At 43.0% G+C, this 20,036-nt stretch overlaps 1 protein-coding gene across 1 annotated transcript in view; it reads right to left on the bottom strand.

Moving 5' to 3' along the window:
* Positions 1 to 20,036, bottom strand: part of LOC137303997 (wings apart-like protein homolog) — a 133,298-nt gene that overhangs the window by 53,066 nt on the left and 60,196 nt on the right. Inside the window, exons 3-4 of the mRNA XM_067972385.1 lie at positions 16,334 to 17,410; positions 9,057 to 9,175 (exon numbers count right to left, since the gene is read on the bottom strand). Coding sequence (XP_067828486.1) covers positions 9,057 to 9,175; positions 16,334 to 17,410 — 1,196 coding nt within the window. The remainder of the gene's footprint in view (positions 1 to 9,056; positions 9,176 to 16,333; positions 17,411 to 20,036) is intronic.

Genomic DNA, 20,036 nt, shown 5'->3' with positions numbered 1-20,036 from the left:
CTGGAAAAGGTGGAATCACAAGATAACAATTTGTGCACTGCAATTTTACTCAGGAGCCAACTTTGCTCCTTTCTGCTAACTTTCTAAAGCAGTGTGAAGATAATGTCGTTTAGCTGATGTGTTCTGCATTACCCACACCCGATTCCGAACTATGGGAGCAGTGTGCAAGCAGCTGAATCCATTTAGGTAGTTCCCTTGTGTACAAATTTCACGCTTTGTGCTAAATAAAGGGCGATTTGCATTTGGAGGGTCCCCTTTGAATGCATGTCCTCGTGTTGTAAATCCACTATTTGGGACTTTGTGCATAATTGGGGTTTAAGATGGGATTGGACATTTTCTGTTCTGTATATCTGAAGTTGGCTGTGTAAGGAAAACTTGCTGTGTTTTCAGAGACCCTGTGCAATATTACAGATCCCAAAACTTCAGAGAAAGACTGGTGTGTTTACACTAATACGACTTCAGGAGAAAGCTGCTCCGCAATACCCGAGCGGGGGATTTGGGGGTTGGGGGGAATGCTCAGCAACTAACCCCATCTGAACTCAGTGTCAGTGATACCAACCGCTGCATCTACACAAGAAGCTTCACCTCTCCCCAAAACTACTGCCCTGAGACATTCCTGAACAGGAAACTACAGGAAATTCAATCACACTTCAAGGGGTGATGGGTTCAGGAATAAGTGAAGCTGAACCCACAAAGCTGAGATGACAAAAGCCTGGGGACAGGACATTTCCACATAAGGACATGGCACCAATCTATCCAGTCAGGAGTAACCAACCTCAGCAAAGCTGTGACTTAATGATAGTTAAAACGCAAGTTTACAGTTTTGGTACACAGCACTGCAATGTCTCACCGTCATTTTTATATTCAAATTGCAAAGGGACATTGGTAGATTAAGCGAGTGGGAAAAACTGTGGCAGATGAAGTTCAATGTGGGGAAGTGCGAGGTCATCCACTTTGGACTCAAGATAGATCAGAGTATTTTCTAAATAGTGAAAAGCTAGGAACTGTGGAGGAGCAGAAAGATTTAGGGGTCCAAGTACAGAAAGCACTAAAGCTAGTGGATGGGTACAAAAGATAATTTAAAAGGCTAATGGAATCATAGCCTTCATCTCAAGGTGGCTGGAAATTATGTTCTAGTTACATAAAGCTCTGGTTAGACCCCACCTGGAGATACTGCATTCTGTTCTGGGCACTACGCCTCAGGAAGGGTATACTGGCCTCGGAAGGGGTACAGCACAGATTCACCAGAATACCAGGGCTAAAAGGGTTAAATTATAAGGGCAGGTTGCATAGACTAGGCTTGTATTCTCGAGTATAGAAAATGAAGGGGTGATCTAATTGAAGTGTTAAAGATGATTAAATGAGTTGATAGGGTAGGTGGAGAGAAACTATTTCCTCTGGTGAGAATGTCTAGAACAATGGGGCATAACCTTAAAATTAGAGCAAAGCCATTCGGGGTGATGTCAGGAAGCACTTCTTCACCCAAAGGGTAGTGGAAATCTGGAACTTCCCCCAAAAAGCTGTTGAGGATGTGGGTCAATTAAAAATGTCAAAACTCCAATTGATAGATTTTAGTAGGGCAAGGGTATTGAGGGATATGGAACCAAGGCAGGTAAATGAAGTTAAGATACAGATCAGGCATGATCCAATTAAATGGTGGAACAGGCTCAAGGGGCTGAATGGCCTCCTCCTGTTCCTATAACAAAACTTGGCATAATTCTCCATACCTCAAAATATAGCTTTTAACTAAGTGTTAGGTGAGTGCTGAATATTTTGTATCAAATTATAGAACCACAGAGCTCAGAAGGATGGGCTACAAGCAGCAAAATGTGAAATTTCATTCTAAGGAAGTAAATTGGTTTAAGGCAGACATGGTGCATCATTAACAAGCAGGCCATTAGCTACAATCAAGGATTCCCTTTTGAGGGTTGTGAATCTTTGGAATTCTCTACCCCAGAGGGCTGTGGAGGCTCAGGCCACAAACAGATTCAAAACAGAGATCGATAGAGTTCTAGATATTAAAGGCATCAAGGGAGGGATATGGGGATAGTGCAGGTAGAAGATCAGCCATGACCATATTGAATGGCGGACCGTATGGTCTACTCCTGCTCCTATTTCTTATGTTCTTAATTTACTGAGTGGTCAGACCTGCGAAGCATTAATCCAACCACCAAGGCCACTGCTTTTCAATTTTCAAACACAGACAGAACCGTGGAATGCGATCCCAAAAACATTGCTAAAAAAATCCTGGAACCACATCTACTGAACAGAATTTGACTTAATTGGTAGCCTCTGTGTATTAGCGACAAAGCCTCTGGTTTTCAGTTTTCATGGAGAACTGGTACAATATGATCCTTAAAATACAGGTGAAAATCCCGATTCCCATCTCGTCACTATAATGACGGAACAAAAAAAAAGTAGCCCAATTACCAGCATCAAATCTAGGCTCCTTTCTATTGCTCCACCATCTGGAATCTCACTCAAGTGGCTGGCAGCTTACAGCTGATAACTAGATAGCATACAGCATGAAAAAAATCTCCCCCCTCTGTACAGTTCATCCCAAGTACATTAATGGAAGATAGGAACCAAATGTAATGGCTTTTCAAATGGACAACAGCGGGACCGATCAATTGGCAGCGCGGCAACAGCGGGACCGATCAATTGGCAGCGCGGCAACAGCAAATGAGTGGACGACGAAGCCCTGTTGTCATGTATTGCCATCAGTTGTAATGGAGATGAATCAGCTCCCTTTTAAGTTTGGACAACCTGTCTTCAGAGGTGCAGCAAAGAGATTTTGAATTACTCTTCGCTTGGCAAATAGTATTTTTTTTATAATGTGTCATTTCTTGGGGGGCATGAGAATATCATCTTCAGGCGTAATTCTTAATTAGTTTAACTGAGAACAAATAGTAATGTCATCACACTTTTGGGGGTAGAAAATCATCTGTCTATAGATCGCAATTTGAGACCAACACTGGGGGAGATTGAGGTACACACACTGCTTCTGGTCCAATCTCACTGTTCTGCCCTGGACTCCAATAGATGACGAGAAACCCTTTACTATAGTAGATTACCCATTATGCCTCATTCGTTCAACCTCCATATACAAATAGTCGTCTACAAAAGCCATGCAAGAACGAGCAGGGGGTCTCTGCCGACTTGTATTTTCTGGCCACCTCGGAGCTCTGCAGCGCCAAAGCAGTCATCTTCCTCAGTTCTCAGGTCAAGGCAATAATTCTTTGTGCGAGTGTGTGCAAACAGTTCACAGGTGCCTTACAGACAGCCCTGAAAGGAATGGCCCACGAAAGAAACACTCAAATTCAATTTACTCTGTCCGGTTTAGTGATGGGGATATTGTAGGGCTTTGTCAAAATAAGATCACCTGGTTAGCAACACCTCATTTTAAATGAAAAATACAGGATGGCTGATAAAAATTCAGCACTATGATTTCTAGAGAGTAGTAAAAGTGGGATACAATTTTCCCCAAATAATGGACTGCCCGTGTGCCAAATATATATGGGGGGTAGGGGGGGGGTGAAGCAGAGAGGGACAATGTCCAGTTCCAACATGTGGCCCTCACTCACTGTGCTGAAGTAAGGATCAGGAGAGTTTCAGTAACTTCATATCACAAACCCATGGCTTCAAAATAGTTTGGACATTCCTTTCTCAAACAAAGTCAGTTCCTAAATGGGAATTAGAGGGAAAAAAGGCCTTGGTTCCAGGCATTTGAACTGCATGTGGTGCTTCTCAGCTCCTGCTCCTGCTGAGAGTGGGGGGGGGGGTAAAGAAAGACTTGTACATGTCCAGTCCCATATCACATCTCAGAGGTGGAGGAGCTTGACTCTGTTTCAAGTCAGAATATTGCAGGATCATACTCCAATCCAGGACTTTAACACCAAGTCCAGCGTGACTATCCAGTGCAGTCCTAAGGGAATGCTACATTGTTGTAGGCACCATATTGCAGAAGAGACACTTAAACAAAGGCTCCATCTGCCTTTCTGGTGGTTTCGGTGGATTAAAAGGTCCCATGAACTAGTTGAAAAAGAGCAGGCAGCAGTGAGTTCTCCTGGAGTACATTCTTCTTTCAACCACCACTAAAAAATAGATCAATTGGCCATTTATCTTATTGCTGTTTGTGGGATCTTTGTGCTAAATAGCAGTCACATTTACCACTACAAGGTCAACGCACTTCAAATTAATTCATTGTGAAACACTGATCATAAATTGAAGTTAAGACTGAAAGCTTGGCTTGATATGGCTGGTGTTTCTTTGCTGACACAAGATCTGCAGTGCCTCGATGTAACTTAGCAGGTATTTAACTGGTTCGTGTGCGAAATGTTTATTGGAATAAAACCTTGGGCGACCACTGTTGCTTACCAATATGCTGGGGGGGGTTTCTGCACAACCGTCCTGCCGCATAATGAATCAACAGTCTGGACCTCCATACTGCCATCTTGCTGATGACAAGGTGCATGCAAGCTGTCTATGTTTTTACCAAAGTTTCAGCCCACCACCATCAGTTGTGACAAGGTCCGACGTTCACCTGGGGGACTAGTGATAATTGACAGAAAAATGCAGCCGATTTTGCCCTGTCACATGGCACAAGGCTCCAGCACTGACCTGTCCATTTGTCACACTGTCAAGGGCTGCTGGTGGGATGGAGAGCAGTCCAGTCAAACCTCACAAACAAGCAGCCAGAGCATTTTTGACAGCTTTTTATTTAGAGAGAGACAGTATTCCCTTAGGTCAATTCATGCAGAGACATAATTGGGCCTATTTTGGCCACAAATAAGAACAGTTACCTCCTTACTCACTGAAAGAGTTAGTAGAAGTAGTTAATTGGTTAGCTGCCGCCTTTCACCTGAGAACTAAGGACTCCCAACGATCTCCATAAAATTTACAGTATAACCTACTTCCTTCCAAAGTTCAGAATTAATTCTTTTAACAGGGAGTGGGAGAAAATGAACACAGGTTGGGGGGTGGTGATAGACAGAAAGGAAGGTTTGTTGAAGAAGCAAAGTTTAAAGTGGAAATTTAACACCTAGAACTTATTTGGCCATTTGCCAAGTTTGCACGTCAGGTTTGCACCCTAACAAAGTATAATCATTTAAAGCAGAGTAAGATTCAGGGCTATGGGTTTAGCACAGATTGTTCGTGCAAACAGCCAGCACTGACATAGGCTAAATGGCCTCCTGTGCTGTAAACTTCTATCTGATAAATAACTGAAATTTGTCATGCTCCAGAAGTAGCAAGGTCTGCATTGATAGTTTTCTGACACATTGCAAAAATTCTTCAGTCAACATCACATATCCTAGACAGCACACAGAACAGAGTGAGGATGGAGTTACAAGTCAAATGGTTTAACTTTTAAAGTTATGGTCAAAACAAACAAAGACATCTTTCACAAGCACCTCCACTCCCTTAAATCTCTCTCGCCTCCATGAAAATACAACAAAACTTGAAACAAATTTTGCATTCTGGTGTGCATAATTTGCAAAACTGGGTGTTTTAATTATACTGGCTGATCAATGCAGACTCAAAATAGGTATTACTCTTCAAGCTCTGGATGATTTGATACTAACTGACTACACACAAACCAACATCAACACTTGCTATCTGTCTACACCATTCTCATGTATCAAGGTTGAACATTAAGACTCAAAGCAAGCTAGATTAACAGTGAAACACTGACATTAGTTCAACTAAAACTTCACTATAAAGGGTTAACTATCAAAATTTCATCAAGGAAACAGAAAACATGACAATCTTACCTCAGTGTTAAAGGGCATTTACACAGCAAAAATATCTCCAATGGTATGATGCAACATGGCAAATTATTACAGCATGTGAGAAATACTTTGCCAGAGTGAACATTTTGGGCAGAGGCTGCCAGTACTTTTACACAAAAGTTTGCTGAGTCATGCATATCTAACAGATGGCACTATCACTTCCCTTAGTGTGCAATTTTAAGGTTTGTGCCCTGGAAGTGGACTCAGACATTCTCAGCCAAAATAAAATAGGCTAATCTCCCGCGCTTCCTGTTGTCCTCGAAGGTCTAACTGAATTTGTTCCTCAATATACTTATCCAATTTCACAGTGGAGATCACAGTGCCCATACAATGTCCCTTAGTGAGGACCTTCTAAAAAAAAATCAGTCACCTTCTCAGAAGTAATGGTTTCTCACACCCCACCTGAATCTATGCTTTCAGCTAATATTAATCATTGCTCCCTCTCCTCCTTTCCGAATAATGAAAGCTGTTTCAGAATATCTGGCTCAAAGCCTTGAAACCCAACATGGCTGGAACCCATTTTTCAAATGCAAATTTCCTGATTTTACTGTAGTTAAACCTTTTCATAGTCCAGCATTTGGTGCATTTAAAAAAATAAGGACTTTTCATCTTTCTCCTGGGACTACACTCCATCTCTGTTGGTAGGCAATCTACCACCAAGCCCCCCACGCTCCCATTGCTGCTCCATGACCAGCCACAAAGAGAGGCAAGAGCATGGCTGAATGTGTATTCCTCCAACTTTCCTTCCTCCTCTCCAGGGCTGATGTGCATCCTACCAACACAGTTGGGAGCTCCAAAATACTAGCCCCCAACCCTTATCTTCATCCCTTCCCCCGGATTTTTCTTTCTTCAATGATGTGCCAGCAGGGACTTTGCAGCCAAATCAAGCCGTGCCCTCACTGAGCATTCACACACTCAGTCCAGTACTTTCAATGGTCATAGGATAACAATCAGCTGAATCCGTCTGGTCCAGTATCACGACATGCGTTGCACCTACATACCAAGGTGCTAGGGTAATCAGGGGAAATGCTAGAGGCAGAAGGGAAGCTATTAAAATATTTCCTCATTTCAGTAGGTAAACCACAGCTTTTTTGTTTGTTGAAATCCATTTATCTGCAGCCCCAGGGAGATATAACATTTGGCACTTGGAAACTGGACACACACACAGTTCCTGCATCCGAGTAAGCATTTAATACTACAACGGACACTGACATCAACGCAATAGAGTCATTTACTAATGGACTTTGCACTCATCAATTAATCAATTGGCTCTTTGCCAAGTACGAGACTCAAAAGCCTCCATCGGATGTTTGCTCCAGTGACTAAACGCACCATGTGATCAATTCTACTTCCCACCTGGAGGTGGAGATTATGAAGTTTGCTCAAGTGTGAATTACTGCTCCACAGTAATATTCCCCTTTATTATGCAATTGTGCTTTGGAATAAAGCAGTGAGTCAGGTTTTGGTTCATCAGGCTCAGTCCTTCCAAACATCACATATCTTATACCTTCCCAATTAAATTGGCACAGTACCTAATTTAATTTCCATGTGATAAGTTTCACCACGTATTATCTCTGTCCCCTCAACACAAACTGTAATCTAACAAACCGAGACTTGAGCTTAGACCCACTTGGAGGATAGATATTTTTTATATTTGTTCTTAGAATGTGGTGACGCTGGTATGGAAGTTGTCCTGAGGGCATTAAGAATTAACCAGGTAGTGTGGGACTAGAGCCACATGTAGGCCAGACTGGGTGGGGTGTCAGGTTCTGTCCTGAAGGACATCAGAGAACCAGTTGTTTTACAAAAACAATCCGGCAGCTTTCATGGTCCATAAATTACCAGACATTGAATTCTATTTCACAACTTGGTGGGGTTTGAACTTGTGTACTCGGTGGCTAGTCCAATGCTATAGCACTTGGCTACCACAACCACTCACCTTTCCAACAAAGCTGGAAACCTGATAAACCCACAGTACAGACCTGTTGAGTAATTCTGGATTAAAGCTGAAAACACCCAAGAACGTTACTTTGAAGGCTCCCTTACCAATGGAAGAGGTTTAACAATTAATACCTAGTTTTACTGTTTCCAAACAGCAACCAACTAAAGCTGAGAATACAAGGGTTCAAATTTTGCATTGGGAACTATGAAGACTAATCCACTCTGACAGCATCAAGCAGCTTTGTTTGCACACCAGCACAAGGTTTCTTGGCAAGATCACAGAGGCCTTTATTCAGGCAGTGCAGAGCTCAATCTGCTGCAGTCTGAAGAATTCTGAAGTCAAAAACCAGTCACATGATCAACACACTCCAGAGGTAACAGCTGGGTTCCTCTCTGCAATTCCCTCCAGTTGCCAATTTCAGAAATGTCATCTGCTGGAGGTCTCAAGAAAGCAGTCAGTTCTTATTCTCTCCTCCTTCCCCTTACTCCAGCACAGATCCCATTACACGGCAGAGGTATAGGGGCAGGCCATCAGTCCACAGCCGGGGATTGAGGAGCGAGCAACAAATGATTAATTATTTAAAAACACTGCAGCAAACTGCAACAAAGTCCTCCATTAAAATAAGAGTTTCACCATGTGGTTCACACAGTCAGGGGCAGCTGACTCAGGAAGGGGTGAGTCAGGGTCAGTATATGTATTATTCTGACCCAACATGTGAAAGAACACAGCCAGTAGGCATGATGCTAGAAAAACAGAAGAAAGATTCCCACAGACCAAGTGTAATCTTACTGCTGGGTTATGAATCTTACTGACTTGTCTTTCTACAGGGTCCCCTGTTACCTCATGCCCTGGAACAGTCAGTTCAAGTGATCCCTGCACTATGGTTGATACGACCTTTACACTGATGGTTTGAGAGGCTGGCCATGGAGTGGTCACGTGTGATATAGTAACGCTGCTTGCCTGGTGCTATCAGCAGCTGATGTGCAGAGCTGCGAGATTGGCTCTCCACTTATCATTCAGTAGGAAGCTCCAAGCCAATGAAATGTAATTCCATGTACCTTGGACTTGCAGATTAAGCTTTTGGATATTTAACAAGATGTGGCATCAGATTACTTATAACTGGAGATGTATGCAGATGGATGGGAACACTGATAGAAACTTTCTATGTAGCCCTCGAAGCTCCATGGTACATACCTGTTCAGCCAAGAGAGACAAAGCTTGAACACTCCTGGTGAAACTCTTAGTACCAACTGAGCATGGAGAAAAAACAGGTCACCTTGTGGCACATTCAATACATCAGTTTTCCAGCAGCCTAGAATGCTTACCCGTTTAGGTCCATGGAAGATTTTCCTGGTATTCTCCTTGGCTTTTTCCTGTCTATTCATTGGTTTCCTACCAACATCGGAAAAGATGGGATTTGACTCATCACTGAATTCCAGCGGATCTGAAAGTGAGTGCAAATCGCCACAGTCAACATGCAATACACACTGAACTCCTCACTCACAATAGGAGAAAAAGGCTGCCTGGTATTGCTCTCATCCATAATCTAATGTGGTGTAACACGGTAATGTACAGTCACAGCACTGTATAATCTTGGGCATACTCAGTGATCATTACAAATATTCAGAATTTCACTATATTTATACAGTTACTCATTAGCAATAATAACTTTTTCACATTCAGAAGCAGTAATTAATTTGATGTATTTAAAAAGGGAATGGAAACCAAATCCTGATTCAGTAAAGAGCTGAAGTACCAGGATAGGAAAACAGATAAAAATCAGAGCAAGGTTAGAAGCATGGCCTGCACAGGATGAATTGCCTAGATATTCTGCACCAATACTAGAAACCAAGGGGTCATTTAACTTTCTTACTGGATTGAGAGAAAGCAATTCTTAACTTGGTAACAATACAAACAGCAAAATGGGGTGCCAACTGATTTTTTTTCAGCCATTTAAAAAGATTAATGGCAGCCTGGTTACTGAAACTTCTCACTTGTTTGTGATATTGTAAGCCGTGTCACAGAGCACGATTACCAGACCCCAACAGGTCAAACTGCAACCTACACATTTAACCAATAGTGAGCTATTCCCAGTTACATGGCCCTCACATGTAGCCCACAAACTGAAAATACATTTTCAAAGTTTACAACAGGCCACATCTGAGTTCCATATATGGACAGGTGGCCCTCACCTGCTGTACTGGCTGAGCAGCAGCTCCACCCTGCACTTGGTTATGCTGATTAAATGTAGCTAAACTGGACAGCAAGGAAATGATGCACCAAAATTTGGAAACAATATCCCATAGATTTCTACAAGTCCTGTCCAGACAGCGAGAAGATTCCTTACAGCACATCACACAGTCCATGCCTGAACACGAGACTCTCCACCCTCTGCCCCAAACACACAACCAGGCTCTTGATACTCTCCCTACCCAACCAGATCTATCAATATCACTAGAAGTTTCCACCTTTGAAGTTATTGCCTGACACCCAGACCAATGAAATTTGATGAGAATTCTCCCAGGCCCTACACATTTGAAAGCAGAACTTAACTCCAGAGACCTGAGCACATATCTAGCCTTAAACTTCAGTGCACCTAGTCTAGAACTAGGGGCATAGTTGCAGGATAAGGGGTCGGCCATTCAAGGCTGAGATGAGGAGGAATTTCTTCTCGAGGAGGGTGGTGAATCTTTGGAATTCTCTATCCCAGAGGGCTGTGGATGCTGAATCATTGAATATATTCAAGGCTGAGATCGATAGATTTTTGGACTCTAGGGGAAATCAAGGGATATGGAGATCGGGCGGGAAAGTGGAGTTGGGGTCGAAGATCAGCCATGATCTTACTGAATGGCAGAGCAGGCTCGAGGGGCCATATGGCCTACTCCTGCTCCTATTTCTGATGTTCTTAGTGCAGTACTGAAGGAGTGCTGCACTGTTGGAGGTGCCTTCTTTTGGATAAGACATCAAACTGAGGCCTTGTCTGTGTTCTCACGTGGACAGAGAAGATCCCACATCACTATTCGAAGCACAGCAGGATAGTTCTCCCCAGGGTCCTGGCCAATATTTATCCCCCAACCAACATCACTAAAACAATTACCCGGTCATTATAGCATTGCTGTTTGTGGGATCTTGCTGTACACAAATTGGCTACCGCGTTTCCTACATTACAACTATGACCACACTTAAAAAAAGTACTTCATTGGCTGTAAAGCCCTTCGGGACATCCTGAGATTTGTGAAAGGCGCTATATAAATGCAAGTTCCTTCTTTCTTCATTTAATAATTTGTTTTCAACAAGAAATTTGGTGCATTTACTGATGAAAAACATTTCCAAGGCTTATGTATGGAGAACTGTCCACCAGTCCATTCATCACAATGTCCCACCAACTGCTGCTACTCAGCTAGTTACCAAACTATGACTAAGGGCCAACTACACTGTGCCAACATCACGGGCCTTTCTCTCACCCATCCTCTGATCACGAGACTCCTCAGATCTGCCAGAATTATAGCTATTCATCCTCGATTGAGACACATAATTCGCTTCTTCAGAAGGTAAAGTGTGGATCCAATGATGTCGTCGCACTCCGCAAAAACAATCAAGCTTTGCTCTTCTGGTGTACGATGTCAAGACTGCTCATAGTTTTCACTGCAGGTTTGTAATTCAACTTACTGGAGTATCTGTGGTCGATCTTGTTGCAGGTTTATACAAGGCACCAAAGAACGTTCTACTCCATATCACCACGTCAAATCACAGTACATTAGACTAAATGTGCCAGGTCAAGGTGCTCTGAACTTCATGGAATTGCTCATCAGTGAACTTAATGCTGTGCAGTCTGAAAACATGCTAATCACCAGCAGCCTGTTCTGTCACCAAAGATTTGATGAAGGTCAGGTTACTAGTGAGACGTGCATAATGTAACCACTTAGATATTACTTTGGTCTTATTCAATCTTTGATTTAAGATCACAAGATATTTATGGATGAGGGAACTAATTTAGCCCAATTGAGCTCACCCATCAAGCACGACCATACCACCCTCCACTGCAGCAGGGTTTTCACCTCCACTGCTCTATCTGGGAGCCCACACCACTCTGAAGAACTTCCTGATATCAGTTCTAAACTTAACTGTTACTACTTTCAACCAGTATCCCCGTGTCCTACTCTTAATTTACAGTTTAAAATAATTCCATTTCCGTACTCTTTACAATCTTCTGTCTCTAAGATCACCTCTCATTCCTTCTTTCGAGGTTGAAAAGCCCGAATTTCTTGCCTTTCCTCAACTTAAACCTGTAAAACTAGGAATCAACCAATCTTAGCAGGTAGCAGTGCATCAAGGAACATTGCAGCAATCCAAAGCACAATTATGCTTTGCCCAATTCTCCCCTATCAGGGGGCAACGGCCTATGTCTTACTCTATATTGAATGAATGAGGAAGAATAGTGGCATTTGACAGGTATAATCTTAAATGTGCTTTAACAACTTCCCTCGGAGCGGTAAAGTGGAAAAAAAGTGAATGTTTCACACTGATCTGTTCTAATATTATGCCCCACTCATACAATAATTTGCAAATGGGAGTGATTCTTCTTTCTGGTTATAGGATTAGATGAATTCCTCAGACTGCACGAGGCCTGAAACAGATTCCGTACCACCTTTATATGGTCTACAGCTGGTTTCTGCAGGTGCTGGATTCTAGCTCATGGTAACTGGAAGCCATCGTACACGTCAATGCAAGGATGTCACCAGCCAGCAAGCAATGCACTTCAAAGATGAAAAATCTCAAGGGTATAATTTCTGCTTGAAATATGCCTCCCATCTGTATCTGGAGACCATGCAAGAATCATATTAAATGACTTGCACCCAAATTTCATCAATTTTCTGGCTTTATGGAGACCCATCATTTCAGGTGTCTTCTGCAGAATTGCACCACTGACGTCAAGTCAGCGATATCTATGCTGATACCAGCACCACTGGGGAACGAATGCCTCTCATATGGTCCGGCGCGGACACAATGGGTCAAATGGCCTCCATCTGTGCCGTAAATTCTCTATGATTCTTTCTCCCACCGTCAAAGCCGTAGAAACGAAAACTGGGTTTATACAGTTCTTGCCACAGTCAAGGCAAGGTGTCAAACAAGTGGACAGATGAATTAGACGTTTGAAGAGACAGAATGCAAGATCAGCAATGTCAGAGTAACATTACCCTCAATTCATACACCAAGCTGACAGATACCGCTGTTCCTTCTCACCGCCAGGTCAATATCCTGGAATTCCCCACCTAACACCATTGTGGAAGCACGACCACCAGGACTCCAGTGGTGTGAGGCAGCAGCCCACCACCACCTTATCACAGCAGCTACGAATGGATAGTAAATGCACCCTTGCCAGTGCTGCCCACATCGAGACACAAAAATAACATTCCTTCATTTATGGCAATAGCACAGGTGGGAACGGACATCTCACTAACATGTAAAATGTGAATTTAGTGGGACAGGTTTCTATTTTCAGACATCACTTAGAACTAATGTGGGTCACAACTAAAGACAGTAGGATCACTGGGTGACAAATAAAACTCACTGGACCACTAATACTAAAAACATTATACATTGTGCGAATTCAATGTGCTTTAACTGCCCAAGATGGTCCATGCATTTGAGAGCACAGTACTGCAAGCCTGTTGGAAATTTTTCAATGGTCCATTGGACCAATTGCCTAATTGTAACAGACTAATGTCCAATTGTGAGCCAAAGGTACAAGAAGCAATGCTCTACATTTTGAGGGGAGGGGAGGGAAGAAAAGTTCTGGTGTTAAAATGCCTGATTTTGAAAGGTGGCCTTCCTGAACAAGCCATTATAAAATCTGATTACTATCCTTTTTTGCAAAATTTCTACAGTGAGCCCTGATAAGGGCTTCAAACAGTTTACTGAGCCCAACAGTAGAGTCAACCTTAAATTGATTCAAGGAAGTTTCAACAACTGAATAACGTTCAGCTGAACATTGAGTCTGTAACGCTTCAAAATGCTCCAAAAAATGTTTAAAACATGACGTAAGATTTTACATCTCAACTGAAAAGGAACAAAAATAGTTAATGAAAATTCGACAACTGTTGGGCCGATTTTTGAGGAGCACCACCATTGGTCTCCCTTTTGACATTACAATGTGTGTGTGTTTTAACAAACTTGATTACATTTCCATTTACTCTAAGTAAATTTCACTTGATAACATCCTTTCAACTAGCTGTAACTATCACATGCTTTATAAAGGAATATTTTTATAAAGGTTTTTTTTTTAAAAATGAGGAGGCATAAATTGAAATGTTTAAAAGACTTCAGAGCCCTGTAAAAGGCACTATCCATCCAGTTTGGTCATCAAAATGTCAATGCCCCAAGTTTGCTTTATAACAGCCGTTCAAATGTTAGGAGCTGCTTTGGTGCATTATAAAGATGAACTCCCCTATGCCAAAATCTCATGCACAGCTTATCATAGAATCGAAGCAAGTTACAGTACACAAAGAGACCATTCGGCCCATCGGGTCCGTGCCAGCTGAAAAAGAGCTATCCAGCTTAATCCCACTTTCCAGCACTTGGTCCGTATCCCTGTAGGTTACAGCACTTCAGGTGCACATCCAGGTACTTTTTAAATGAGTTGAGGGTTTCTGCCTCTACCACCCTCTCAGGCAGTGAGTTCCAGACCCCCACCACCTCTGGGTGAAAACATTTCTCTCAGCTCCCCTCTAATCCTTCTACCAATTACTTTAAATCTATGCCCCCTGGTCACTGACCTCTCTGATAAGGGAAATAGGTCCTCCCTATCCATTCTATCCAGGCCGCTCATAACTTTAAAGACCTCAATTAAATCTCCCCTCAGCCTCCTTTGTTCCAAAGAAAGCACCAGCCTATCCAATCTTTTTTCATAGCTAAAATTCTCCAGCCCTGGCAACATCCACATAAATCTCCTCTGTACCCTCTTTAGTGCAATCACATCTTTCCTGCAATGTGGTGACCAGACTGCACGCAGTACTCGAGTTGTGGCCTAACCAATGTTTTATACAGTTCTAGCATAACCTCCCTGCTTCTATATTCTATGCCTCAGCTAATAAAGGAAAGTATCCCGTATGCCTTTTTAACCACCTTATCTACCTGTCCTGCTATCTTCAGGGATCTGTGGACATGCACTCCAAGGTCCCTTTGTTCCTCTACACCTCTCAGTATCCTCCCATTTATTGTGTACTCCCTTGCCTTGTTTGCCCTCCCCAAATGCATTACCTCACACTTCTCCGGACTGAATTCCATTTGTCACTTTTCTGCCCACCTGACCAGTCCATTGACATCTTCCTGCAGTCCACAGCTTTCTTCCTCACTATCAACCACACGGCCATTTTTTGTATCATCTGCAAACTTCTTGATCAAGCCTCCCAAATTCAAGTCCAAATCATTAATATATACCACAAAAAGCAAGGGACCTAGTACTGAGCCTTTCGGAACACCACTGGAAACAGCCTTCCAGTTGCAAAAACATATGTCAACCATTACCATTTGCTTCCTGCCACTGAGCCAATTTTGGATCCAACTTGCCACTTTCCCTTGGATCCCATGGGCTTTTACTTTTTTGACCAGTCTGCCACGTGGGACCTTGACAAAAGCCTTGCTAAAATCCATGTACACTACATCAAACGCGTTACCCTCATCGACCCTCCTTGTTACCTGCTCAAAAAATTCAATCAAGTTAGTCAGACACAACTACTTTATATAAAACTTACACAGCTTACATGACTAGTTTATTCTTGGCAAAAGGTGGAGTTCACGAACACTCAAAATACTGGGAAACAAGAACGCTGTACAAACTTGTAGTTAAACCTGCCCACCAGATTTACATAAACAATGTGAAACATGGTGAATGTGCTCAACTACCCCAACTATCTGGCCCACTGCCCAAACTTACATGTTAACCAGTACTGAGGGTACAGGCCATTGCACTCGTCTGCATTAATTTGATAAGACCATGTGTGACACGCTAACTTTAGAGCTTAACGTCAGTGTTTCAGTCTGGTTATAGTGGGTTTCATTTATACATTTGTTGTCTGGCACACTAAAACACTGTAGCAACTTAACAGATGCAACCCCCTAGTTTAACATATTACAGAACGCCATCACAAGTAGAAAAATGTGGGGGCATTTGGCTATATGTTTAGTATTAATCAGTTTCATAGAAATAATTCTGTACTAGAATACTTTTACAGCAACTAAGTTAATTAACAATTAGTTTCCCCCCATACTTCACCCCCGCCACATGTGCTCAGTTCTGCTCTGGATCCCCTAACGCGAATACTTATCAGACAAGTGCGGCCTCAGCATTTTGAGTATTTGTGAACTTCACCTTTTGCCAAGTATAAGATATAGATCAGCCATGACCTGATTGAATGGTGGAACGGGTTCGAGGCTGAATGGCCTACTCTTGAACTTATGTTCCTATTTACAACTGAGCTTTCCCAGACTCCATCAAACCAGACTGGATCCATTTACCCTTCAGCAGAACACGCAGATACAAACCCAATGCTGATGAAGCAAACTGTTCCAATCTCAGTTTTAGATGCGAGTCGTCACCTACCTGTGTTTGTGCTGTCCTGAGACTGCAGCTGGCTCCCCTGAGAGTCTCCAGTCGATTCAGAGCTCGACAGCAGTGCCACAATTTCACCCATTCTATCTGAAGCTTTTTTCTTGCGTCTGCCTTCTGACTCTGAGTCCTCGTCCTCATCGGAGCTCTCACTTAGATCATCAAAACCAAAGTACTTGATTTTATAGTTGGCGGCACAACCAGTGGAGCGGAGGGCACCTTCCTCCCCCTCCTGCTCATCCTGTTCATCAAACCCAAAGAACTCCAGCTTCACATCCTTTTTGGATTTGGAGTGGGTTGGTCGAAATCGGACCGTGGCCTTACCTGCCGCAGTTTCGGTTTTTCTCCGCAAGCGCCCTGCTTCTCCCAGGTCAGCTGGGCTGGTGGCGAACTCATCCATACTACGGTCTGTGGTGTCCTGAAGTGTGACATTGCACGGTGATAGATAAGATGAGGGTAAGGTGATGGTGTCTCTTGCAGTCCGAGCTGTAGACATCTTGCCTGTTGTCCCTGATGAGATTTTGGTGTCTGGTTTTAGGTTGTCCTTACCCAATGTCAGGTCCGCCTGTGCAGATTTCCCAGTGCCATCAATTACTTTATCGAAATTTGTTGTGCCAGCACTTCCTGATTTACCTTTATTGGAACGATAGTATGTCCTGCAGTTTGACCTGGGAGGCTGGGAGTCATTCTCCATTTCCTCATCCTTGCAGCTGGGATGTTCTCCCCTCCCAAAAGTTCTTCGGTTACCTTTCAGGTCCAGAGGCTTATCAGGATTTAAGGAAGTGCCTCCTAGTCTTCCCTGCCTGCAGTCAGAGGCCTCATTTTTGATACAGGGTATACGTCCAAGTCCACCAACCCATGGCTGGAATTCTGTCCTCTGAATTATTTCAGAGGGGGACCCTGAGCTCTTCATGATCTCATCCCAACTATCCGAGGGCAATCCATCAGTTTTAAAGCCAACCAGCAATGGACTGGGCGCCTTAGGTTTCTTTTCATTTTCAGCTGCATTCTTGTTCTTAGGAAAACTGTTTTTCTCAATTCCTTCTCTCAATGGATCTTGGTGCTTCACCTCTGCAAAACAAAAAATATTTCAGAATATGTATTTCAGTAAACTTACTCATTCAGTTCATCTCAGGACTTCCTCCTCAATTGTGGCTGCATTTTAATTAGACTGCAATTTTAAATCCCTCCTTGCCCTAGTCGGTCTCTATCACAAGTAGTTTGAGGTGTAAGCCCTTGTCCCTCCCCTACAGTACACTCCACTGACGTACTGTTACTGTACAAGTAGAAGTCCACAATTAGTTGTGGTGCACAAGATTCATACAAATCATGGAAAGAATAATGAAAGGACTTGCATCTATACAGCACCTACCTCAGCTCATCTGCAGAACCCTCATCCATACTTTCGTTACCTCCAGACTTGACTATTCTAATGCTCTCCTGACTGGCCTCCCATCTTCCAGCCTCTGTAAACTTGAGCTCATCCAAAACTCTACTGCCTGTTTCCTAACTCGCACCAAGTCCCGTTCTCCCATCATCCCTGACCTACTTCTATTCCTGCAATGCCTCGATTTTAAAATTCTGATCCTTATCTTCAAATCCCTCCATGGCCTCGCCCCTCCCTATCTCTGCAACTTCCTCCAGCCCTACAATCCTCCCAGATCTCTGTGCTCCTCCCATTCTGGCCTCTTGCAGATCCCCGATTTTAATCGCTCCACCATTGATGTCTGTGCCTTCAGCTGCCTAGGCCCTAAGCTCTGGAATTCTCTCCCTAAACCTCTCCACCTCACCATCTCTCTCTCCTCCTTTAAGACGCTCCTTAAAACCTACCTCTTTGACCAAGCTTTTGGTCATCTGTCCTAATATCTCATGTGGCTGAGTGTCAAAATTTTATTTGATTACATTCCTGTGAAGTGCCTTGGGACGTTTTAGAACATAAGACCATAAGAGAGAGGAGCAGGAGGAGGCCATTCGGCCCCACGAGCCTGCTCCGCCATTTAATGAGATCACGGCTGATCTGATTTTTACCTCAACTCCACTTTCCCGCCCTTTCCCCATATCTTTTGACTCCCTTGCTCATCAAAAATTTGTCTAACTCAGCCTTGAATGTATTCAATGACTCAGCCTCCACAGCTGAAGTAAAGAATTCCAAAGATTCATGACCCTCTGGGAGAAGAAATTCCTCCTCATTTCTGTCTTAAACAGGCGATCCCTTATTCTGAGATTATGCCCCCTAGTTTTAGATTCCCCCATGAGGGGTAACATCCTCTCAGCATCTACTCTATCGAGTCCCCTCAGAATCTTGTATGTTTCAATAACATCTCCTCTCATTCTTCTAAACTCCAAATGAGTATAGACCCAACCTGTTCAATCTTTCCTCATAAGACAACCCTTCCATACCCGGAATCAACCGAGTGAACCTTCTCTGAACTGCCTCCAATGCAAGTATGTCCTTCCTTAAATAAGGGCACCAGAACTGTACGCAGTACTCCAGGTGTGGTCTCACCAGTTGTAGCATGACTTCCCTGCTTTTATACTCCATCTCCCTAGAAATAAAGACCAATATTCCGTTTGCCTTCCAGATTACCTGCTGCACCTGTATGTTGACTTTTTGTGTTTCATGTATGAGGACACCCAGATCCCTCTGTACCGCAGCATTTTGTAGTATTTCTCCATTCAAATAATATTTTGCTTTTTTATTTTTCCTCCCAAAGTGGATGACTTCACATTTTCCCACATTATATTCCATCTGCCAAATTTTTGCCCATTCGCTTAACCGGTCAATATCCCTTTGCAGACACTGTGTCCTCATCACAACTTGCTTTTCCACCTATCTTTGCATCATCAGCAAATTTGGCCAGAAGACACTCTGTTCATTCATCCAAGTCATTGATATATATTGTAAATAGTTGAGGCCCCAGCACTGATCCCTGCGGCACCCCACTAGTTACAGATTGCCATTTTGAAAATGACCCTTTTATCCCGACTCTTTGTTTTCTGTTAGTTGGCCAATCCTCTATCCATGCCAGTATATTACCCCCAACACCATGAGCTCTTATCTTGTGCAGTAATCTTTTATGTGGCACCTTATCGAATGCCTTTTGGAAATCCAAACATACTGCATCCATTGGTTCCCCTTTATCCACTCTGCCTGTTACTTCCTCAAAGAACTCTAATAAATTTGTCAGACATGATTTCTCCTTCATAAAACCATGTTGACTCTCCTTGATTGTATCATGTGTTTCCAAATGTCCTGCTACTACTTCCTTAATAATGGATTCTAGCATTTTCCCAATGACAGACGTTAGGCTAACTGGTCTATAGTTTCTTGCTTTCTGTCTCACTCCCTTCTTGAATAGGGGTGTTATGTTTGCGGTTTTCCAATCCGCTGGGACCTTTCCAGAATCTAGTGAATTCTGGAAGGTAACAACCAATGCATCCACTTCCTTTAAGACCCTCGGATGCAACCCATCAGGTCCAGGGGACTTGTCAGCTTTTCGACCCATTAGAGTGGCCTATTAAAGGCCCTACATAAATGCAAGTTGTTGTTGATCCAGATTTCCCCTAGTCTATCACGATGGATTATTTTCAAATCCAGTGACTTATGTAGACAAACACAACAGCCATTTTATACAAGGCAAGGTCCTACAAACAGGAATAAGATAAATAACCTGTTGATCTCTTTTTGGTAGGCTTG

This window comes from Heptranchias perlo, chromosome 36 (genome assembly GCF_035084215.1).
Source record: "Heptranchias perlo isolate sHepPer1 chromosome 36, sHepPer1.hap1, whole genome shotgun sequence".
Lineage (NCBI taxonomy): Eukaryota > Metazoa > Chordata > Chondrichthyes > Hexanchiformes > Hexanchidae > Heptranchias > Heptranchias perlo.
Note: the sequence above shows the minus strand (reverse complement) of the source record. Positions and strands in the feature narration are given on the sequence as shown.